This window comes from Cyprinus carpio, chromosome B2, assembly GCF_018340385.1.
Source record: "Cyprinus carpio isolate SPL01 chromosome B2, ASM1834038v1, whole genome shotgun sequence".
In the NCBI taxonomy this organism is placed as follows: Eukaryota; Metazoa; Chordata; class Actinopteri; order Cypriniformes; family Cyprinidae; genus Cyprinus; species Cyprinus carpio.
In genome coordinates, this window is record NC_056598.1 from 30262705 (window position 1) to 30289167 (window position 26463).

At 33.6% G+C, this 26463-nt stretch overlaps 1 protein-coding gene across 3 annotated transcripts; it reads right to left on the reverse strand.

Annotated features, from left to right (window-relative positions):
- Window positions 1–1313: 1313 nt before the first annotated feature.
- Window positions 1314–24779, reverse strand: LOC109066372 (rho GTPase-activating protein 45-like). Of its 3 annotated transcripts, none has more exons than XM_042719095.1 (23): window positions 24491–24779; window positions 21663–22041; window positions 16076–16222; window positions 15664–15748; window positions 13816–13888; window positions 12743–12818; window positions 11397–11531; window positions 11172–11233; window positions 10972–11082; window positions 9591–9671; window positions 9328–9507; window positions 8714–8851; window positions 7634–7824; window positions 7356–7480; window positions 7095–7196; window positions 6911–7009; window positions 5944–6107; window positions 5505–5693; window positions 4540–4677; window positions 4230–4468; window positions 3009–3228; window positions 2865–2916; window positions 1314–1577 (listed from the first exon to the last, which is right to left on the reverse strand). In XM_042719095.1, the coding sequence occupies exons 1-23, from the start codon at window positions 24569–24571 to the stop codon at window positions 1324–1326; spliced, it is 3321 nt and encodes a 1106-aa protein (XP_042575029.1). In that variant the 5' UTR covers window positions 24572–24779; the 3' UTR covers window positions 1314–1323. The 3 variants fall into 3 exon arrangements, with proteins under 3 accessions (XP_042575029.1, XP_042575032.1, XP_042575031.1); XM_042719098.1 differs by having other exon boundaries at window positions 21663–22026; window positions 24491–24778; XM_042719097.1 differs by having other exon boundaries at window positions 11397–11528; window positions 24491–24778.
- Between the last annotated feature and the right edge of the window lie 1684 nt (window positions 24780–26463).

Here is a 26463-nt window from a genome sequence, read left to right on the forward strand (position 1 = left end):
TAGAATATTAAGTAAAGATCATGTTCCATGAAGATATTTTGCAAATTTCCTACTGTAAATATATCAAAACTTAATTTTTGATTAGTAATATGCATTGCTAAGAATTCATTTGGACAACTCAATATTTTGATTTTTTTGCACCCTCAGATTCCAGATTTTCAAATAGTTGTATCTCTCAAATATTGTTTGATCCTAATTAACCATACATCAATGGAAAGATTATTTATATTTATTCAGCTTTGAGATGATGTATAAATCTCAATTTTGAAAAATTGACACTTAAGACAGGTTTTGTGGTCCAGGGTCACGAATATATTCCACCACATTTCAGATCTGATTAATTCTCAAACCTAAGCACACACAAGTTCACAAAGGAAATGATTCATCACAAATATAGTAGAAATTACAGATTTATTGCCTATAGATGTTTTCTAAAAATATATACAGCTTCAGAATATACAAAAGGGTTTTAAAATCTCACTCACAAATGTCTTTAATTTCTATGGTGTTATGCATTTATCAGTCGAGTCAAACGGTTAAAGGCTTTAGTACACATGGTTGAGATGAAGCTACAGTCCCAGCGTGGTTTAAACCATATTTAGTTTAGTAAGACAGTACAGTGCTGCTGGAACAAGACCAGTAATCAAATATACACACTAGTACAAACGTTTAGAAGAGAAATATGCATAAACATTTTATAATGCATTATATAACCAGCACTGACCAGCAGTCCGGCTGTTGTTAGACCAGTGCAACCGTAACACCATTTGCCACTAAACTCCAGTGCATAGATGAAACCATAATAAATATTGTAAAATACGACATTAAAAGAAACTAAAAAAGACACATAATCCAAAACACAAAAACTCAACTAAGAAACATAAATCAAACAAAGCACTTTTAACATCTACAACACACTGACTCACCTTGAGATCCTATTAAATAATAATAACAATAATGATGATGTTTATGTTTGTTTTTGAAAGACAGTAATTGTTGCTTTCCAGTTGCAGGTTATGAATGTGGTGGTTTATACAGACTAGTGCGCAAACGTGTTATAATTGAGGGGATATAACCACCTTATCATCTGCATCTGATATGTGAAAGAGACCAATATTATATAAACATCAGCTAATATGTGAAAAAAAACGGCATGAGAGGTCACTGAGAGGTCATATGAGTTCGCCTGTCAGTCAAAACCGTCTTATTCTTAATGTTATTCATCTCACTTTATGTATATGAACGTAACACTTGTTCTCCTGCTGTGCATCCCTGATAGTTGAAATGCATATTGACCTGTTTAAATTCATGATGCATCTCGTCTTACTGATCTGAGACCTGCTCTGCGCTGGTTTCCTGCGGGTCTGCACTGACCGTCTGCTCTGGGATGGTCTCTGGAACCAGTCCGCTCAGGTCCAGACTCGCTCTGGGACTCATCTGGTCTTCCTCTGTGCTGGTTTCACTCTCCTGACTCACCAGAGGAGGGCGCTGCGGTCGGCTTCCTCTGCTCAGATCCTCCACGTCAGAGTCAGAGTCCAGCGAACGCTCCTGAGACCCAGAGGAACCCACGGAATGAGCTGAAGAGAGAGAGAGAGAGGAACACACATACACTTGATCAGAGGTGGAATCACACTGAGAATATTTCAACTAATTCTGTGATCTAAGATATGATGAACATTTGAGCAGTTTACTACTAAACTACTAATTGTATCTGTCATTTAAATTAAATTTCAATTGCTAATTCCAATATTAATCCTAATATAATTCAAGCCAAATTAGCAATCCTATGGATACATAATATTCATATGTAATATATATAAAAAATATTATTGTGGAAAATTTTTTTTTAAATATTATAATATCATTATTAAAATATATTTATATTTGTATAGGTTTTAATATTATTTAATATTTATATATTCAGTTTTTTCTAACATGTATGACTACTAAAATATCTAAAATATTAAACAATCCAAATCCTCATATTTCACAAACCCAAGCTAAATAAAAACATATTAATAAACATAATATTTAAAATAATAAAAATAAAATATTTATTCATTCTAATTATAATATTCCTAATATATATCCCACCAAAATTCACAAACTTAATCACAGAAAATAATTTATAATATTAATATTTTAAATATTAAAAATCACCCGATCCACTCTTAACTCTTCATGAAAAAGCTATTTTAAAATAATATTTATATTAAAATATGTTAATATATATATTTAAATAAATAAATTTGTAAAAATGTAAATATTTTAATACATTTTCTAAAGATATAAATATTATTTAAATATTTATTAATTCTAATTATACTATTTCTTTAATATATCCCACCACATTCCAGATCCACTTAATTTACAAACCCAACCACATTAAAAATAATTAAAAAATTATGTAATATTTGTTCGTTCTAATATTTCTAATTAGGGATGCACAATATTGGATTATGCCGATATCTGATATGCCGATATTTTACAATTCATTCTGGCCGATAGCCGATGCTGATAAAATTCTGAAAATCTTTTAGAGCTAATAAAATATATAACATATTACACATTAATGAATAAATCAGTATATATAAAATTATTTAAAGTGTCACGTTTTTTTTTTTAATTTCATGTAAGCTATAGCTTCTAACCTTTAAATCAAAACATACTCATGATTTTATGGCATCAATTACTGCTTTATTTAATCAGAAACACAGTCTTAATATTATTTGTGTATTTTGCTTTCATTTTATTAGAAGTAGGCCAACAGCGCCCCCTAGCCAGCCGATGCCGATATTTACATTTAAAGCCGATATTGGTCCGATAATATGGTGCATCCCTATTTCTAATATGTAACATCTCACCACATTCCAGATCCGCTCTGTTTGGCTCTTCATGAGTTCCAGTCTCACAGTCCTGAATAAAGGAATACATTACAATGAGGGCTGTGAATAAATCACACACGTCATCCGAAATGTGAATCAGTGCAGATATGATGCTGTGCAGACCTGGCTCTGGCCTGGAGAGCAGACCGAGGAAGAGGACGAGATGAAGATGACGTGCTGGAAGACGATCAGAGCCTCTACGATGCGCGCCTGATGAGGGTAATCCACCAGAGACGACAGGGACACCGTGGCTCCGGTGGGTTTGGGTCTCATCAGGGTCGGGCCGAACACGATGCCTAAATTACTGGCGCTCATTTTATTATCTTGCTCCAACTCAGACACTCTGACGAGAGAAAAACAAGAATCTTTCATTAACATCATACAAAAATGTTTTGTGTTTTCTGTGATAAACTTCAGCAAACCTCAGAGAATCTAGAAAACTGCAGTTGATATTTCAAACAGTCACTATTTAAAAAACTTAAAATTTAACGCAACTTGAAAAGGTATATATGTATATATCTAAAAATCTATTATTCAAATACCAAATTTTGTTATTGCATACCTTGTTTTTTTGATAATTTATTTATTAAAACTGGACTTAAATTAAAATCTAGATACTATTAGATTATTAGACTTAAATTATTACAATATTAAAACTTAAATACATAAACTATTAAATTATTATTAGATTGTTAGACATAAATTATTAAAATATTAAAACCTTAAAATAAATTAAAAAACAAAAAAATAAATGTAAATTATAAATTACTTTCATCAATTTTAAAATATCATTAATAAAAATGTGTTTTTAATTGTTTATGTCTGCTGAACTCTTTTGGCTTAAATTATTAAATTATTAAAATTTTAATAACTGAAGTACAGTTTAAATAATGCTTCAACTATTAAATTATTAGACAAATAACAAAAGTATTAAAATTTAAATTATTAAATTATTATTAGATTATCACGCAAATTATAAAACATATTTTATTTATACATTTTTAAAACTTAAACTATTACATTATTATTTATTTAAAACATTATTATAAAATATTATTAATATTTTGTTTTATACTTTTTAAAATTATTGAATTATTAAAATTTTAATTGTTCTGAAATAAAGAACCCCTCAAGGGTTAGTAAAGTTATAGACTTTCTATAAAAAGTTTATGATACATAAAAAAAAAAGCTCTATAAAAATATATAAAATACACAATTTAATACATAATAAAATAAAACACAAAAAAAAAACTTCATTTCCACTTCCTCTCTGTACATTATAAAAATGTTTTTTTTTTTTTAAGTTTTTTGATATTTATTTGTGTTTTTTGTTGCAGAACTCACCTGCACAGGTGCTGCACGATGTACTTGAGCGTGGCGATGTTAGCAGGCGGCAAACGCTTGAGCAGCTCTCGGAGTTTCTCCACTAAGACCAGCACTTCAGGCTCGGTTTCTGACCCACGATCCACCAGCTCTGGGCTCTTCACGCCCTCGCCGGCCTCCGAGGCGTCCGAGTTCAGGCTTTCCTTGGCCAGTCCCATCAGAGCGTTGTACATACGGAAGGGCATGATGGGCTCTGGGAGCTGAGGAGGACACAGAGGCGATGATTGTGATGTCTGCTCACAGGAACATCTCTCTGTGTCAGCTGACTCACCTGTCTGAGGTAGAGCTTCAGCACGTTGCTGATGTCGTGTGGAGACGCCTGAGAGAGCTCCACCAGCTCTTTACCGTTCTCGAACGCCTGGCACAACTTCTCCACACGCGTCTTCACTCCATTCACACGATAGATTCCCTGGAGACAGGCAAAGAAAAGCATTAACCCTATAATGCCTACTGTATCATACGTGACCCACAAAACAAATCATGAAGGTACATTTTTTGAAATTGAGATTTATACATTGTCTAAAAACTGAAAAATAATCTTTCCATTGATGTATGGTTTGTTAGGAGGACAATATTTGAAATATTCAAATAAAAGAACTTAATTTGAACAACTTTAAAGATGATTTTCTCAATATTTAGATTTTTTTGCACCCTCAGATTCCAGATTTTCAAATAAATGCATCTCGGCCAAATATTGTCCTCCTAACAAACCATACATCAATGGAGAGATTATTTATTCAGCTTTCAGACTATGTATAAATCTCAATTTCTATGACTTCTTTTGTGGTCCAGGGTCACATGTGCAAACTTTTGTAAAGATTTGTTTTTATATTTTATCTAAAGGTTTAACAAACTGTTCCATTAAAAAAAAATTATATTTTTTATTTTTACTATTATTTCTGGCTTAAAAGTGTTAAAAACAGTTTCGGGAATAGTGTTCAAATCTGCAAAATGAATAAAAAACAAGTATATAAGCAAGTGATGCAATTAACCAATAATTTATGTGCATATCTCACATGCATATGATGTATAAATATGCTCATTTGCAATTTTACATGAATTTTTTGGTAGCCTGCGTGAGAATTAGGAAGTTGGCATCATGTATAGCAGAGGTAAAGTGACCAGAATGTGACCGTATCAGAATGAATATGCAAATAACAATACATTTATAATACATTTATCAGACATAAACATTCAAACCAATCAGATTTCAGATCTTTTCAAATCTTTCCGCACCTTCATCTTGAGCGCTCTCCTCTCGATCTCAGTGATGCACTTCTTGATAATGAAGGGAACGCCCTCCACGTCGCCCTGCAGGACCTGAGAGAAATCACGGCCGAAGAGCTGCAAACGGCCCTGGAGCTTCTTATGACCGCACTGGATGGCCAGAGACTCCAGACACTTCTTATGACACGCCAGAAAACACTAAAACACACAATAGATCAGAACAAAACTTGGACTGAATGAAGCTAAATAACACTACTGTCTTCTTTAGAGCTGCTTTACAGCTTAACTGAAGTGGTTTCATAATTGAATTCATTGTTTATTTCTATGAAGCAGCTTTGAAACAATCTGTATTGAATAAAGCACTATATAAATAAATGTGACTTGACGTTGTACATCAGCGATCTTTTACACAATCAGTTGATTTGCAGTTATGCAGAAATGGTCTCACCTCTTCACATTCTGCTCCCTGGAAATAAACGTAGCTGTCACATTCCCTGCACTTCGATGGCGTGCGCAGTTTGCGCAGCCGATGGGTTTTTGCGGCTTTGGACAATCCCACGTTTCTGAAAGGTCCAGTGGGCGCCGCGTTTTCTGATTCAATTCCATTTATACCTAAAACACAACCGAGGCCCAGACACACTCAATATATGTCACTATGTACTACACATCCAAGATGAAGAGGAGTTTGTTTCTTCATCAGATTTGGAGAAATGTAACATACTGTCTCAGCAAGGGATGCTCTGCAGTGAATGGGTGCCGTCAGAATGAGAGTCCAAACAGCTGATAAAAACATCACATTAATCCACAGCACTCCAGTCCATCAGTTAACATCAGGAGAAGATAAAAGCTGTATATTTGTAAGAAACAAATCCATCAAGGCTTTTTTAACTTCATACCATTGCTTACAGCTAAAACACGAGTCCATAATCCATAACAACACTTCCTCCAGTGAAAAAGTCCAGCCACATATTTGTTTAGAGCTGTTTTGGCTTTTAAACGCTGCTTGATCTGTGCAGATTTCTCTCCTGATTCAGACCAGAACATTTTTCACTGGAGGAAGCGTTATTATGGATTATGGTTTGAAGTTAAAACATCTTTATGGATTTGTTTCTTACAAACACACAGCTTTTGTCTTCTCCAGATGTTAACTGATGGACTGGAGTGCTGTGGATTACTTGTGGATTACTGTGATGTTTTTATCAGATGTTTGGACTCTCATTCTGACGGCACCCATTCACTGCAGAGCATGCTGAGCAAGTGATGCAATGCTACATTTCTACAAATCTGATGAAGAAACAAACTCAGCCACATCTTGGGTGACTTGAGGGTGAGTCGATTTTTAGCCAATTGAATTTTGGCTGATCTATTCATTCAAGTTTCATCTTCTCAGATGTTCTCTGTAATCGTTCACTCACTTTGTTCAAACGGGGTCATGGCACCGTCTCGCTCCTCTAAATCTTCATTGGATGACAGTGTGGCTGCAGAAACCGGCCTTAAAGGTTTTGAGATATCACCTGAGACCGAAACATTACACAACATCATTGTTTATAAACACTATTTTATTACCATATACCAGACTGGCCTGGATTTGTTTCATACCTGTGCTGGAGGTCGGGGATCCCAGTCCACTGCCCGGACCTACACTGTCAGTGTCACTCAGGGTGGACGGCCAGGACTTATGAGCTTGATGATGGTCTCTACCTGCAAAAACAACACATAACCGCTCTATTCATTACAATACAGACCAATAAAGTGCATGTAGCCACCAAGGGGCGTTTAAACTGACAAATTAAGTATAAATTAAGTACATGTCCTGTGTGTTGGTTCCCTAAAAGCTGATTCCTGTTCATTAAAACTGACCTTGACCCCGTCGTGGTTTAACCACGGTTCCTTCCCCAAACCCCGCCTCCTCTGCAGTGGGCGGAGCTTCGGAGCTGCTCTGCCGCTGGTCATTACAGAGACTGTTGTTACGGGTCCGAACGTGCCTGATTAAAAAACAACAACTCCATTTCCTTCTGAATTCAAAACACCATGTTATTTCAATATTTCATTCGATTCCTGAAGCATTTAAGTTCTCATTATACTTTGACCAATGATCTGTAAAGCAAACGATGTGTTCTAATTGGATGTCGTCTTACTGGTGGCTGGACGCGGAGAATGGCTCAAACTGGTACTGTACGGGCATCTCTGTGCGGAGCTGCAGGTTTTTGACATGCGCTGCGTACTGCTGACCGGGATCGTACAGCTTACAGCTCTCACAGAGCGTCTGGAAATGCACCGGCAGTGCTGCAGTCTGCACATGCATCGTCTGATAGTACGAGATGGTGCACTGGACAGAGAGGAAGAGGATGCATCAAACACACAACCAGAGCATAAAATTACAAAATCTCTCTTTCCAGTTGAATCAAGCTTGAAAACCGTAAGCACACAATTATCTCCATTCCCCATTCCAGATGTTCTGAGTAGTATGAGAGATTACTGAGTTACTTATGTCAATTTTTCATATTAAAATGATAGGAAGAGATGTTTTTCTTTTTCATTACAAAGTCATGGAAATAATGTTAAAATCCTAAAATGATCCTAGAATATTCTATATGCAAAAAAAAGAATTTTTTTAGAATTTATTCATATTATTATTGCTTTCTATTTAATAAATAAATATACAAAGAATTAAATCGAAAGCAATAATAATATGAATAAATTCTAACGATAAAAAGTATATGCAAAAAATTACTAAAATTAAATAAGACAATAATCATAATTATATGAAATAAATATAGAATAGATAAATATACAAACATTTTATAAAAATAAAAAAGCAATAATAAGACAATTAAATGAAAAATTAACAAAAAAAAAATATATATATATATATATGTGCGTGTGTGTGGGGGGGGGGGCAATGAGAAAGGTTGTTTAGCATTACAAACAATATATAAAACTTATAAGAAATAAATATAGCAATAATAATATTATCGATAATTTATTATTATATATATACTATATATATATATATATATATATATATATATATAATATACAAATAATATTTTACACACACACACACACACACACACACACACAAAAAAAAAAAAAATAACACACACACACACACACACACACACACACACACACACATATATATAAAGAAAGTAAATAAAAAGCAATAATTAAATTGATATATTTAGTAAATATAAAACTATATCTATGACTCTCACCGCCCGCAGGATCTGGTCCGTCTGTCTGATGAGTTCTTGAATCTGTTTGAGCATGTTCACCTTCATGTCCTCCAGCTCCTGCTGCTGTGTCGTGGCGTCTGCGATGCAGGTGCGATACGTCGCCTCCGCCTCCTCCGCCTGCAGACACAAACCATCATATATCATAAAGATGAATTAGTCGACTTGACTGTTTTGTAAGAATAATGCTATTATTGAAGGATGGAGCAGTTAAAAACTGCTAAGCCACAGCCCATTAGTACTTGTAACTCAGAATTGTTGCATAAAATATTATAAAAACACCCTAAAATCAAGTAAATTAAATGATATGATATCTTCCTTTAAGAAAATGAAACCTATTTTAAATCTATTTAGATTTTTTTTGCATTGTGGCATTATTTTCATGACATTATTGCATTACAATAAAATAAAGACAGATAAGAAGAAATGTATATATTGAAAGATTGCAGGGAAATAAAAAATGTAGGAGACGATAAAGAGTGTCACGTTAATCTATTCATCAAAATGTTGGTTCTCTGCACGTGACCGCAAAAGCACCGTCAGAAAATGTGTGAAATTAGCTCATGTTAGGTCATTTCCTGTTTGAGCTAGCTGACCTTGTTTCGTGCTTCTTCTTCTAGTCGTCTCTTCTTGTCCAGAGCTTTAGTGGTTGAGCCACTTCCTGTTCCGCTTTGTTCCTCTTCAACCTTATTGGCCACTATCCGAGCTCTCTCGTACTCCTCACAGCGGCTCATGTACAGCTGACGTGCCTTACGGAGGTTACTCTCGGCATCGGCCTGATGAACACAAACACGTTTAACTTGATTCAGCAGGGTTTAGTTGAGTTATTCAGTTAGTTCAGGGTGGACTGAATCTCTACCAGTTTTCTCTTGGCCCTCTGCCACTGCTCTTTAATGTCTCTGCGCTTCTTCTCATGTTCCTGTCTGCGCTGCGTCATGGGCTGAGTGAAAAAAAGAAAAAGAAAAAATTAATAATATTATTTTTTTTCATCATAACACCTTCTTTGCCACCAACAAAAAAAAAAGCACACAAAAAACCAAAAAAGAAATCAATGAGAAATTAAAATGTCATAAGGGAAACTGTATTAGAAATAATGCAAAAAATTCTTAATGATCCAAAAAATTAGGCTTTTTAAAAAAAAACAATAAAATTTAATTAAATGTATTATATAAAAATTAATATATAATACAATAAGTGTAAACTATAATATTATATTTAAATACAATATTTATTGTATTATTAGAAAAATTAAAATATGTATTATTTTATCTAGATAATTAAAAAAAAATCTTAATGATCCAAAAATTAGGCATCCATTTTTTAAATTAAATTACATGTATTATATTAATAATATAATATAATACAATAAATGTAAAATATAATAATACATTTAAATACAATATTTATTGTATTATTAGAAAAATAAAAATATGTATTATTTATTTATTTAATCTAGATAATTAAAAAAAATCTTAACATTCCAAAAATGACGCATTTGTTTTTTTTTATTAAATTAAATGTATTATATTAATAATATAATATAATATAATATAATATAATATAATATAATATAATATAATAAAGGTAAAGTATAGTAATACATTTAACTACAACATTTACTGTATTATTAAAAAAATAAAAATATGTATTATTTATTTTATTTAGATAAAAAAATTAAATATCATAATGTTCCAAAAATTAGGCATTCATTTTTTAAATTTAAATTAAAATGTCATAAGGCAAACTGTATTAGAAATAATGCAAAAAAATCTTAACAATCCAAAAAATTAGGCTTTTTTAAAAATTAAATAAAATTTAATTATATAAAAAATATAATATAATGCAATAAATGTAAAATATAATAATATATTTAAATACAATATTTATTGTATTATTAAAAAAAAAAAAAAATGTATTATTTATTTTATTTAGATAATACAAAAAAAATTATTAATGTTCCAAAAATAAGGCATTCATTTTTTTACATTTAAATTACATTTATTACATTAAAAAATATAATATAATACATTCATGATATAATTTAATAAAATATATAATCAATTTAAATAATAATATTTATTGTGTTATAAAAATATTTGTAATATATATTTTTTTATATATTTGTATAAAAATATTTATTTCCCTTTTTCTCTATTTTAGCTATTTTGAGGTGAAATGTGCAAAACTATTTCCACACTGTCATCCAGCTGTGGTGTGTGTTGTCAGATCAGGTGTGGTACCTGTAGAAATGAGTGTGTGTAGATGTTGTTTGTGGCCTGTTGTAAACCGCAGCTCTGCTCTGAGTCCTGCTCGAGAGCCAGAGAGATGATTGACAGCAACGGCATGTGCTCCTGAGACAGAATTTTTACAACATAAACACTAGTGTTACTTCAATCTGCAAAACACAAACAAACAAGCACAAGGGAAGCACGCTGATCACCTGTATGATGTTTTGTTTGCAGGACTGGTAGAGTCTTTGAAGACCTTTAGAAAACTCATTCTCTGTTGACGATAGAGTGGAAAATAGAGCCATAAAGAACAAAAAGTCCAGGTGGATGAGTTTGAAATGCATTTATACTAAGAGTATATGACCAGGATCCATTTAAAAGAGAGACAGACACATGCATTTCAAAAATCAACAAACAGTTGAAGGAAATGTCATTACCGAGAGCGATTCTCTTGTCTACGTAGCTGATGATGTCCTTCATGTATTTGGCGATAGATTTGGCGTAATTCAGAGCCGAGTCCACGCCGCCTTCACTGCGCTGCAGGAGAATATCAACTTCCTGTGCACTCACTGCTGACACACACGGTAAACATCAGCCATCCCATATATGAACACACAACACTTCAAATTAAATGAAAAATATACCACAGCTGTGTTCAGAATGGAACACGAGAGTAATGCACACTACATACTGAGCCGCATATACTGAATAAATTCTATGCAAGTATGCATATGTAAAAACAGGGCTCTAGAGTGCACATGCAACCTAATTTCTCAATGATGCGACTACAAAAATCAGAGGTTGCACCGGTGTGACCAGCTGTTATGGGGGAAAAAAGTCTTCGTGACTCTGAAAGCACCGGCAAAAGTAATTACCATAAATGTGACAGGGGAAATAGTAAGGAGATATTTGAATTATTTACTAATAAACTAATATTTTCTGAGTCTGTGTCGCAAGGATGAAGTTGCTGATCCGGACTTGTCATCTCCTCAGACGAGCATTAGAGAGAAGTGCATCTTTACGGATTATGATTATAATGAAAGAGTTTTTGTTTTTGATTTGTTTTATTTCGTTAAATAATAATTTAAAGCTTTCTATAGATATATTTATCATGTCTGTGAGGCATGTTTTCACTGAGCTTCGGTTCATTTTTGTACTCCTGTCAGAGTAGAGTAGAAAGCACATCATGTTTGTTTTCTTTATTTTATAAAAGCACAACGTTTTGTTGATATTGTGAGTGCACACAAATAAAAGACCCTTTGCAGTTATGAATGATGTATTACTCTTACGTTTATGTGCAAAAATGACGGCGTATCTACTGAAAAAAACGCAAGTGATCACGCTGGTGTCTCCATGTCCTGAAGCATCTCTGCACAAACTATTGGATATAGCGCACATTTATCTGGGTCTAATGTTTAAACATTGTTATATGCTTGAACTGTTTTAGATCTATAGATTTTATTTTAGGCGAGTCGTGATGATTTGAGAAGACTAGATTGATCAAACATAGGCTCACTGTCTAACGCTGGCCTCTTGGTCGTTACTTCAGACAGACAGACAGACAGACAGACAGATAGATAGATAGATAGACAGAAAAAGAGATGGGTGTCTCAGTATCTCACGCAGTGTGCTCTGCTGTACACTGCACACTCTTGAAAATGTGTTCTGTGCATACAGAAAGATTTGTCTTTGGGGCACCCTATGCATTCTTCATACTTTCAAAAATAGTAGTTGGTGTGCTATTCTATGCATTACTAAAACAATAAAACAGTGATTCACTCACTGCAGTCCTGGTGGTCGTATTTTCCTCCTCCTTCAGGACCCTGACCTGACGACACTCTGTACAGGTCCTCCATCGACTAAACACACACAGCAAAGAGACGGCTAGTTATGATGATTTAAAGGAAACAATAATGTGCATTATGAAATTAATGATATGTATTTTGAGCCAGAGGTTAGAGTCAGATACATGAGGTGAGATTGTAGTAATCAAATAAAACATTTAATCTTTTTTCTTAGTTTTATTTGGACTGCTAAATTGTTTATTTATTTAAATTTTAAATTTTTATGATTTAATTAATTAGCTTTTCATCAACTCAAAATCCCAGTCCAGGAAACCCTGAGCTAGAATGAATGTAAAAAATGATTATATATTTACAGAAATATATACATTTCTATGTTTTAGTTAGGATGTATTTTAGTTAATAATTCAACTGTTTTATTCAACTGATTATTAATTTATTATTTTATGACAACAGAATCAAATGCTAACACAAAAAAATAGGATTTAATAAAAAATATATATATTTTTTTACAAATAAATAAATAAAATTATATATAATATTTAAAATATTTAATAACATATTATTATAACATTTTATAACATCACTGAAGAGTTACATTTACATTGGAATAACATTGCCCTTTTAAGTATCTTCCAGTACTAAGCTACTTTTGTTAGTAGCTTGTAGTGCAGTCCTTCTTTAAAAAGGTTTCTTGACTAAAACTGAACTGCTTTAAATAATGAATAATCGCTTGCTGAAACTACAGACTCAAAGTAGCATGACAAACACCGTTAAACAACTAAAGTGCATTTTAATGAAGTAAGTGAGACTTCTAGTTGTTGTAGTTCTGGGAAATGATTTGAGTGTCTCTTCTGGACATTAAGATGATTAATTTGTCATCAGTTGCATTCTAAGAATTGTTTCTTGAAGACTCGCGTCGTCAGGGACTCTGTTGAGTCTGTACAGAGGTGTGGAGGAAACAATATGCTTGCAAGACAACGCAGGAAGCGACCCACACACGCTTCCAACAACATCCGCACACACACACACACACACACACACACACACTCACCCTGCTCTTTTCTGTCGGCGGCAGGGACAGAAGAGTAGTGCTGTCAATCTCTCCCATCAACAACTCTGAAACACTGACAGAGAGAAAATACTGCTCAGATATCACAATTATCAACTCTAAATAGAGAAGAAAAAACTGTCAATATTTCTTATCTGGTAAAAGCTATGAATGAATGTGGAGAGTGAATGTTGATGAGAAATATTCGAGTTCATATTGCATACAGTATATTAGTAAATCTGAGCACAGCTTGAAGCACTGTTGAGATCTCTTCTGAAACTCTGCAGGATATATATATTATAAAAATGAATTATACATACAGTATATAATTCTATAATAATATTAATCATAATCTTAATTAAAGATACATTATATGTTTATAGAATTAAAATATTAAATTACATATGTACGTACATATATAAAATATACACAATTTTGCATAAAAATAGTTTTAATAAAATATATTTTAAAATTTAATTATTTATATTATTTCATAATAACATATTAAACTTTAAATTTAAATAATAGATATATTTATATAGAATTAAAATATATATAATTACAATATATTCATATATATAACAGCCAGAAACCTTGGAGTTATGATTGATGATCAACTAACTTTCTCAGATCACATTGCTAAAACTGTCCGGTCCTGCAGATTTGCTTTATTCAACATTAAGAAGATCAGGCCCTTTCTTTCAGAACATGCTGCACAGCTCCTTGTTCAAGCTCTTGTTCTGTCCAGGCTAGACTATAGCAATGCTCTCTTGGCAGGTCTTCCAGCCACTTCTATCAAACCTTTACAATTAATCCAGAACGCGGCAGCAAGATCAATATTTAATGAGCCAAAAATAATGCATGTCACACCTCTGTTTATCAATTTGCACTAGCTACCAATAGCTGCTCTCATAAAATTCAAGGCATTCATGTTTGCATACAAAACCACCACTGGCTCTGCACCCCTTTACCTAAATTCATTACTTCAGACTTATGTGCCTCTAGAAGCTTGCGTTCTGCAAGTGAACGACGCATTATTGTTCATCTCAAAGAGGCACAAACTCACTTTCACTGACTTTTTCATTAACTGTTCCCTCCTGGTGGAATGACAAATAACATCTTCATTTGACCCTCTAACTCTAGCACTCTATATTCTAATTCTGTTCTTTAAAAAAAAGCCCCTTTTAGAAAAAAACTAACACTAGCCTTCTAATCTTTTTGTATTCTGTTTTCTTTTCATTTATTTTACACTTAACAAAAGCAAAAAGGCCTCTAACACTAGCTTGCTCTATACTTTTTCTATTCCATCTTTTTTTTAATTATATTATTTAAAAAGCCCTTGCTACATGTACTGCATTTAACATAACTGAGACTTGTTATAACACTTGTGTATCATGGCTCTTTTGTTGATTTTGATTGCTTCCATTGTCCTCATTTGTAAGTCGCTTTGGATAAAAGCGCCTGCTAAATTACTAAATGTAAATATAATTAATTTACCTGCATTATAAGTGGCCTTCAGGGAAATATGTATATTAATTAATATATTAATATATAAAGAGAAATACATATATTTTAATTAATATTAGATTAAATAAAATACTTTTAATGTTTTATATATATAATTATTTGATAATATTATATTGGGATTAAAGGTTTATATATATAAATATATAAAGAGAAATATTAGATTAGATAAAATAAATGTAATGTTTATATATATGTGTGTGTGTGTGATTTAAATGCATATAATTATTATTTATTGATTGATATTTTATTTAATACAATTACATTTTAATTTATAAATAATAAATGATCAGGTATTTGATGTGGAAGCAGAGCGGCGGGTCTTACTTGCTGCTGAAGGCCACAGCAATGGTCTCAATGGCTTTCTCAAAGTCTTTCTTCTGAGCGTCAGTGGTACCTTCATAACTGAACCCTGACAAACACAGAGAAGAGAACAACTTCACGGTCACAAACACGCGCTTCTGCTTTAATAACAAATAAAACTAGAAGTGACATCACACTTAGATGCAAAAGTGGAAACACCTGTATTTCAGTAAGTGCATGTTTGCATATTATACATGTTTTTCCTTCATAAGATCAGATGCTGGTTGTGTGGTATCTGCTCATATCAGATGTGGCTTTGCTCATCTGATGCTTGTGCGGAGTTATTAGACTCATGGCACTGCATACATAGGTGAGAGGGTGAGGAACCAGTGACAGGATTTGAAGAAGATGAGTTTATCATGGCAGCTGAACTGACCTTTGACCTTTGAGATAAGCGTTCCTGCTGCGGTGAGCGTCTCCACTGTGTTCAGCAGAGGATACGTGCTGATTACCTGCCGCAAAACACGCAGGACCTCCCCTAAACACTCGTGCACGGCCGGCCTGCTGCATGGCTCCTCTTTCACTGCGGAGACATGAGAAAACATCATAATTCATTCATTTAGAGAGACATCTGGAAGCATTTGGAAATGGGGGTTTATAACACTGTATTGCCACATATTCGGAAGCAGTTCTGCCTCTTAATTTCACCAAAACATGTCAGTTATTTGTCTACTTCCTACCCACCCAATCCCACAATGCACTTCATTCTGCTTATTACCAAAAGAGGGAACTTTCAGCCGCACACATGCACTGAAACTACGCGTGTGATATTACGGTCATCGAATGAGTTCATCGGGTTTATCAGATTATCAATTATTTATGTTTCACTTTTTGACAAACTCAAGCCATAATAAATGCAGAAATCACAGATCTAGATGAACAACTAGTTGCCACAGTTTGTGAAGTACTGAATCTTAGAAAAATAATCATATTGCGCAACTTCTCATTAATGAGTGAATGTGAACAACTTTCAACGTTTTGAAGGTAACTATGATTTTACGGCATTTACCTCTTTTTGAATAATTAAAAAATTAAGAAATCTATTAACTTTTTATTCAACAAAGAATCCTGAAAAAAGTATCACAGGTTCCAAAAAATATTAGGCACAACTGATAATAAATCAGCACATCAGAATGATTTTTGAAGGATCATGTGACACTGAAGACTGGAGTAATGATGCTGAAAATTCAGATTTGCATTACTGGAATAAATTATATTTAAAGTATATTCAAATAGAAAACTATTATTTTAAATTGCAATAATATTTCACAATTTTTCTGTTTTTTTTTTCTGTATTTTTTAACAAATAAATACATCATTATATGAAATTTATAAGAATTACCCTTTGAAATGAATGGAAATTTATAACTCGTGATTGCTCAAAAACAATCCAAATTAATGAAACCTACAAATGTATTTTCTTAGAAAACTTACTCTGAATTTCACTTGCATAAAATTCCACTTTCAGATAAAAAAAAGTGAGCAATTTTTTAATGTTTATCAACTAAATTCAATCCCAAAAGTGTGCGAGATATGGGGGAAAAGCTACATATATTTAGCAAAGTTTTTAACACTAATAAAACGTCACAGATAATTTAATAAACAAACAAAAAGTGTATGTGACATCTAATGGGTCTCCATACATAAACGGGTCCAAAAAGACCCAAACATGAACCGTTTAACTTTTTTTAAATGGTTAATCTCTTGTTATAATTGAAAAAAAAAATCAGGAAAAATTGTGTACTTTGAGGGTCTTAAAGTACTTGCAAAGTTTCGCTCCCTTATTAAAAACTAAACAGTTTTGAGAATTTTTTATGTGTATTTCTAACAGGTCAAAACAGATCCAAATGTGTTATTAAGTGTAATTTATTTCTGTGATGCGCAGCTGTATTTTCAGCATCATTACTCCAGTCTTCAGTGTCACATGATCTTCAGACATCATTCTAAAATGCTGATTTGCTTCTCAAGACACATTTCTTATAATCATCCCAACTGAAAACGGTTTTACTGCTTCAAATTTTTGTAAATCAACGTCAGCAGCTGTGAACAAAGAAAAACCTGGCGTTATCCCATAACGGTTGGGGAAAAGAGCCGGAGTCTGGCTGCAGGAACCGTATCCTTTTCAACAGGACAATGAAAGCTGTTGTTGTGCACAACAAAAGTCCTTGTGTGTGTCTGCATGCCTAAATGCATGTTCATAGTGTGGGTGTTCTTAAAAATGAGAAAAACCCAAAGTAAAACACAAGAGTGTAACATTTCAAACAGTCGTTCCTCTTTGATGCAGCGCTGGACTCCTACACACGTGTGTAGCTCAGACTATTTAATATGTTGTGAAGAAAACTCCCTTCTGCGATGCCAGAGCATTCCGGGTGGTTGCAAAATCAATGGTGATGTGTTTTACAGGAGAAAGTCAGGGGAATGTTTTAATGCATGTGCATGTTGATGCACGCATGTCATGCAGATCTGAACAGATTCCCTCAAGCGTATTACTCAAAATGTCCATCTGAAACTGTCCGGCTCTTCTCAAATGAATCTGCAGGTCATGAGATGACGACGAAGACAAACATCATGCCATCTTCCCAAAAAAGCCCCCAATTCTCACTGGTATCAACTTGAGCATGATTAATAGCTGACTGCTGTTTCATGTAAGGAGAAACTGTGAGGACCTGTACAGGCCTGCATGCTGCAGTCGTTTGGTGGCGGTGAGCTGTGAATGAATCGTCCTTCTCTGGCTTTTACAGCTCTGCCACGGACCAGTAAATCTCAGACAAATCCACATGTTGTGAAGCAAACACAAGCTGTGTTTATCTATGTAAAACATGCCCCTCCCCCCCAGCTGCCCCCCCCCCCCCCCCCCACCCCCCACCCCCCCCCCCCCCCCCCCCCCAAAACACCCCCCCACCACAAAGCGTTCTGGGAAGCTGTAAAACGGTAATAGTGATGCAAGTCACTGTTGTTTATCTATGTAAAACATGCCGCGATGACAAAGCGTTCTGGGAAGCTGTAAAACGGTAATAGTGATGCAAGTCACTGTGTTTAAACTGAAAGACAAACATGACAACACTATGTGACTTCCCACAGGAAGATGTTATCGCTCTTTCATCGTTCAGTTCTCCGTTACGCTCTACTTAATATCAATCTCGTCTCAGATGCCTCTCCTAAAATTCATGAGGAAAAATCTGAATATTTTAATATACTAAATTTTATTTGTTTGGGTTTGACCAAACTGGGGTTCCTGAGTTGATTAAAAAGAGCTATAATTAACTAAATCATAAAGTCATAAAAAAGTCATTTCAAGTCATAAAAAGCCATTTCAAAATAAAACAACTGTTAAGCAGTATTCATGCTATTATGTTTTTTTTTTAGTATTATTTATATACTATTGTTTTTATTTACACTTTGAATTAACTTTTATTTTAATATATTCTATTTTCATTTATTTATAGTTATTTATTTATTTTTGTTGTAATTTTTTGTGTGGGGTTTTTTTGTCTTTTTTTGTCGTTTTTAAATATAACTAGGTTTATTTTTCATTTCAGTTTCAGTTTTGTTTACCTGTATGTTACGGGACCATTTCCCAACATCAGTGACTCATGTACAAGAGAATGTGTTGTTAAACAGTATAATAACTGTATTAATATTTTGAACTCACATTTTTCATTTTACTTTTAATTTACTTTTTTGTAATTTTGTTTTGTGCTTTTGTCATTTTTTCTTTAATATTGCTATTTATCGTTTAATTTATTTTTATTTCGGTTTCAGTTTTTATATCCAGTTAGTAATTTTAATGCTTCATCTTAAACTTACTTCAATTTCTAATTTTCATTTAGTTAAGGTTTTTCCATCTAACATTGATATTTTTTTTAAATAAAATGTAATAATAATAATAATATAAAAAAAAGCTTGTCATTGTTTAAGTTATCTATAATAACCCTGTTGTTAAATTTTTGTTATTTTATCTTACAATCTCAGGAATATTTTATTTTTATATTTTATTTTTATTATTTAGAGTTTCGGCTGACCAAAAACTTTGGGAATTCATGGCTGAAATAAAGATTTCCCTTGAGATGACATTGGAAACATTTTTTTTGCAACTCTACAAGCAGGGCAGATGTAAACAGGAAGTAGAGCTGATGAAAATAGCGACACTTTAAGGAAGTCCACAAGGCCTGTGGAGACTCAATTGACTTCTGCTCTTTATAAAGCAGACAGTGCTGACGTGATTCATCTTTCTCCTGCGCTCTGTGCTGAATAAACGCAAACAAGGTGCACTGCGTTCAGTTTACAAGACATGCAAGAGCCGACAGTGATGGACATCATTATCTGAAGTCCAATAAGATGATTTGAGAAAAATTCAGCTAGTAAATGTAATTTTTTTTTCTCACACCAAACTATTGTATGGTTCAGAAGACTTGAAACGGACTACTTTTATGATGCCGAATTGCATGTTTACCAACTCAAACATCCTTCAAAACATCTCAGTTTGTCAACCATCTCCTTCTCATATTTGCGCACAACCACCTACATCCGAATGAGTGTACATGAAGTGTAAAAGAGGAATATCAAAGCCGCACTATTATACCACATCACCACATTTCTGCTTGAAGTGAACAGCAGCATCGTGAGAAAAGTGCTCGGTAGGCATCTGGCCTTCTCTCTGTAGGGTCCTGCCCATGAAACACTCTTCTAAGGGAAGGTGGAGGGGTGCAGCCCAGCGGATGTGTGTAATCTCAAACTCAAGGCTGCAAAGAAAACATCTGACGCACGGCTCCTCTTCCTTCCTCTCTTTCACCATGGAAACCCAATGAAAAAACATGCAATACAAATGCCCATTCCTGAACAAGACTCGAGGGGAATCTCAAGACTTTGTGCCATCTAACTGGCTTTAGATATGATATGATATTTAATGCTAGTTTTAATTTATGTAACACACGAGGCATGAGTGTCTTGTTCCTTCTACACAAAACAGACACAGAACTATGTTCAAATAACAAAACAATAAACCCAAAAATGAATAAATACTTCAATTTACCAAACCGACAAGAAATACAGAAAATGTTAAATATTTAAAATATAATAAAAAAAAAACTTTCTACTATCTTTTAAATAATGTGTATAATAAATTATTTAAATTATTACAAAAGAATGATATTTATTATTATTTAAATCTTACCATTTTTTTAATTGCAATTTGAGTAAATATTGTACACAATAAATTTTTGTACACAATATTCACTATAATTAGAATTAAAAATATTACACTGTATCTTTATTTAAAAAAAAATTACAACACACAAAATTTACAAATCATAAAATATTGTGTACAAATAACTTATTTTACACAATATTTACCAATCCTACAATAATCTTTATTTTTTTATTTAAATATGAAAATGCATTTGCAAATTCAGTTAATACTGTGTATAAAAATATTTTACACAATATTTACTAATATTACAAGAATACTGTATTTACCTTTTATTTAAAATAATATACAAAATTATTTATACACAAATATTAACAAATAAAAAATACAATCTAAATTTACAAATAAATATTTTTAAATAAATTTAAATTGCAAATATTGTGTACAAAAATTTCTAATTAATCAATTATTTACAATAATAATAATATCTACAATTATCTATTAAAATATCAAAAAAATAACAATAATTTAATAAAACTATATTTATTTATTTATTCAAAAATTAACTAAATAAAATAAATATTAACTAATTAAATATTTTTAATTGCAGTTTGAGTAAATACAGAAAATGTATAAAATTAAACATAAACTTCCCAAAATACAATCAAAAATATCTGAAAACAGAATATGTATAATATTCAACTTAATTGGCCCACACAGACTTCATTTACAAAACGTACAAACACCAAACATCCAAAACTATTTTATCAACTCTAAAAATCCCTTTTCGAACCGAAGCCACCCAAAAATCTCCTACCTTCTCCCAGAACCATGTCTTTTAGTTTCTCCACAGCCTCTGCGAAGCGGGCCACGTCTCGCAGCAGCGAGGGAATGTCCTCCACCTCGATGACCGATGTTTCCCCAGCCTCCGCCGCATGACCGTAGGTGAGAGCGGCCCGCATATAGCCCTTATGGAAGCCCCACGTCCCCGAGGTGTAGAAGGGGAAGCCGGCGGCGCTGGCGTGACGGCTGAGACCCGAGGGCCGCTTCAGCGTGCCGACAGGTGAACTGCACACTGTTAGCTTGGAGTGGGAGGCCGGTGTTCCCGGGCAGGATAAGGGGCCCGGATCAGGAGGGGCCAGCGTGCAGGGGCCATCGATAGTGTCATTGGAAGAGTGTTCCTGAAGAATGGACAACTAGGTTTAACATGGGATGGAAAGAGAGGGATGGAGTGTGAATGATGGACGATTATGGAGATGAATATTACGAACCGGTTTAATGATACATGGGAAATACTAGTGTGTTACGAATATGGAGGTGATTGAAACAAATCCAAATCTAGTCTGCTTTATTTGTGTATTATTTAACGCCATATCAAATTCTGTTTTATGACAAACCCAGAGTATCAGAAATTCAAATCATCATAATAACAAAAAACCTAAATGAATCACTATTATTTTAGTCTCATCAAGATACTATTATAGTTTTTATTAATATTTCGAATAAGTTTTAAAATAGAATTAATGCTATTTATTTAATTAACAATACTTTAATATTTAAAGTTAAGTTTTAACTTTGTGTTTTTCTCATTTTTAATATGACCTGCTTTATTTAATTGTCGGTATAAAACTCATTCTGTGGTGATTATAAATTGACTTATTTATAACTACAGGAATTATATTATTAAAGGGGTCATGTGATGTTGCTAAAAAGAACATTATTTTGTGTATTTGGTGTAATAAAATGTGTTTATGCGGTTAAAGGTTCAAAAAACACATTTTCCACATACTGTACGTTATAGTTTCTCCTCTATGCCTCGCCTTCTGAAACACGTCGATTTTTACAAAGCTCATCGTTCTGAAAAGCGAGGTGTGCTCTGATTGGCCAGCTATCAAGTGCATTGTGATTGGCCGAATGCCTCAGGCGTGTGAAGGAAATGTTACGCCCCTCAACATACTGTGATGCTGTGTGTCCCAGCATTATAAGACAAAACCAATAAAATTCATTACAAACGAGGCATTTGTTGCATCCAGTAGGGACATAATTACTGATTATAATGACTTATACTGCCTTTTTACGCGTTGCGTATCGTGCTGCGTAACCATAAAACCATGTCTACGTTTGTGATCGGAGAAACGACAAACAACAAACGCTACTCTACACTGCTCAACACTTACGTTTGAATCATCAGTGGCAAATCCTTTAAATATGAAAACGTACTTACAGGCTGTGAGTCAGAAGCGCCAGACTGACCTTGCAAAGTTGGAATTTCCCCACTTTATAGAAACAGACACTACTCTCATGAGTGCTTGACTCTTAACTTTTATAAAGAATATCTCTTTGGATTTGAGACTTTAGTCTTTGCAACTTTACAGATCTTATTTATGCACCAAGAGCTTGTAAGAAAAACTTGAAATCGCAGCATATGACCCCTTTAAAGTATTCATTAAAATGATTTATAAATTAACTGTAAAATAAATGTAGTTTCATTGCATTATGCACTTTTTAATATTGCCTACTTTATTTATCTGTCTGTTTAAAAATCATTCAGTGGCGATTGTATTAAACTAAATGAAACCTAACCACACTAAATTAGACTTCATTCACTGAAAATCAGAGTGAATATTATTCAGGATTACTACTTTTGTTCTGCACAAAAGAAAAAAGTAAACCGTGCAGATCTGAAGATGATTAAATGACAAAACTTTCGATTCTTTACCACATTTTAAAGTGACAGCTCACCCAGATGTTATCATTCTGTCAATTTACTCACCCTCGTGTGCTCCCAAACCTGTATGACCTTCTGTGTAACATAAAATAAGATCTGAATCATCTGAATGAAGGTAAATAACACTGAACCCCAGTATTTTTTCCAAATGTCTTAGTTTGTGGAGTTTTGGACTGACAGTGAATCTGAATACTATCCCTTTAGGGTTCCATGGAGATTCAATAAAGTAATTACAGGTTCAGTGCATTACCTGTTAACAGTAAAAGTGAAGCCCTTCTATGTTCACTTTTTATTCTATTCTTGTTTCCAACTGGAACTGTACAACTAAACTGCTGCTTGTTCTGATATGACTCTTGCATGACTTCCTCTCAGTTTATTTCTGGTGTTGTTTGCGAAACAAAGAGCAAGATGTACTCCTTAAGTGTTCTTCACCAGTGACAGTTTTACAGCAATGTTGATCAACATCATGCACCATTAAATAATGAATTAATTGCACTTCGTTATTGAAACGACTCGCTCTTTTGAACCGATCTTTTAAATGACTCATTCGAATCACACTGTGTTCGCAGTCAATGGCTGTGAACCGGTTCAATTAAATGAATCGAATCATCCGAACAAACTAATTCGTTACGAATTAATCGTACACACGCCCAATTCTATACAGGATAGAGTACGTTTACTCTTTCAAACATAATTCTGTTGTGAACGTAACGTTAAGTTATTTGAGGAAATCAACAGGATGAATGAGAACCCATCTGAAAAGCTTAAAAAAAACCAAACAAATAAAACAAACAAGCAATCTTCCAGAGAGATTAAACATGTTTTCTCTCTTTACAACGTTTACAGTAGTTTAATCAACCTATCACTGAACTGAACTCGGTTTTTAGTTTTCCTCAGAAGCGCCGTTGGTCTCTTACCGGAGGGTTTTGCGCAGAGTTGCTCTTTTTGGAGGGTGAGGACGCTTTATTTGTCGGCTCCTTCTTCTTCCGAGAGAACATGTTCACGCCGTTTGCTCCTCTTCACTGAAATCGCACTAAACTTTTAGGAATGAGCCAAAAAAGTTGTGAAATTGTCTCCTCAGGCGGCTGACGTTAACGTTACTTCCCCATCATCATCATCAGAGCTGCTCGCGCCCGTGCGCGCCTTCTCTTCCTGCCGCGGCGCGCGCCCGTCTCGAGGACGCACAGGTTTCTTCAGCAGTTTGTGTCAAGGTGAAGCAGTGTTGGGGAGTAACTAGTTAAATGTATATGTAAAATCAATTTAGCCTAATTACTAAATAAATGTAATTGTAATTAGTTACAGTTACTGAGAAAAATGTGTAATTAAGGGGAGACACTGCTGGGTGAATAAGGTAAAAAAATAAAATAGAATTAACTAATAGTTATCGCATTGCCTAGCTGATTGATTACATTAATAATTGCAAAAAACTTTTTGTATTACAAGTTTTCTAAAATATTAGGTTGCATATGCTCTAATTTGCATAGATTTCTAGTACAAACATTTGAACACTGGATAAGTCTATAGTCTATCAAAACCTAATTTTTGATAAGTAATATGCATTTCTAAGGGTTTGCGATTTTTTCAATATTGTGATTTTTTTTTGCACCCCCAGATTTTCAAATAGTTGTATCTCAGCCAAATATTGTTATATCATAACAAACCATACATCAATGGAAATGTTATTTATTCAGCTTTCTCAATAAGATAAATAGATAACTCAATAGATAACTCTCAATGTCAATAAATTTACTCTTATGACTGGTTTTGTGGTCCGTGGTCACATATAAGAGTCAAATGTTTTTACAGAGGGAATTTTGGGTATCTCTTTTTTTTTTCACTTCATAATTCAGAAAATACTTAGAACAGGCAGAATGCAATATGTTTTCACAATTGAAATTGTCATATAACTACCTTTAACCGGTTTAGTCAATCAATAAGATCATTTTTATTAATTTAAATAAAAAGTTATTTGAATTAAAAGAAAAATGTGCATTAATTAAATGTATACAAATTATTAAAACAGGTTTAGATGGTATGAGATGGTAATACCTATATACAGAAGCTGAATGAGAATATTCATATTCTATGGTACTCTAATACCAAATTTATGCTGCAAAGGTGGCAAGAGAAGTGTTTTTGGTATTTAGGTGTCTTTACACGGAGTTAAATGTTAAATGCAGCTCATTTGCATACTGCATACTAGGGGCTGAACAGGAATACTTCAGTCTGGCTTTTATGCAGCATTTTATCTTTACACCTTATTATGGGCAGGCACAGAGCATGTTCATATCCTGGTATTAACATAGTATTTCTTGATTAGCACCTCACAAACAAAAACACACCTTTGTCAAATTTACAATGCAACAGAATTTACAGTGGCGCAGAAGAACTTCTCAAGCATTTAGGTGTCTTTACACAGACTGTTATGCTTTAACATACAAGCTGAGCAAGAATACGTTAGTCTGGCTTTTATGCAGCACTGTGTTTCTACACTTTATTTTGAGCAGGCACAGAGCAGCTTTAACTCGGTATATTCACATTCTATGGTATTTCTTGGTTATCGCCTCATCTAAGCCAAATTTGCCACACCACAAACTGTCAAACAGTTTTCATCCTTCTCTTCACTCTCTGAGGCAGAAGTCTCTAAACTCATCCTTTGCAATCATCCTACTACTTGTCCGCTTGATCCTATTCCATCTCATCTCCTTCAAGCCAGTTCTCCTGCAGTTGTACCTACACTCACTCACATCATTAACATATCCCTTCTACCTTTCATTGCAAAAACACTTGAACGAGCTGTGTTCAACCAAGTCTTTCTCACACAGAACAACCTCCTTGACAGCAACCAATCTGGCTTCAGAAGTGGACATACGACCGAGACTGCCTTGCT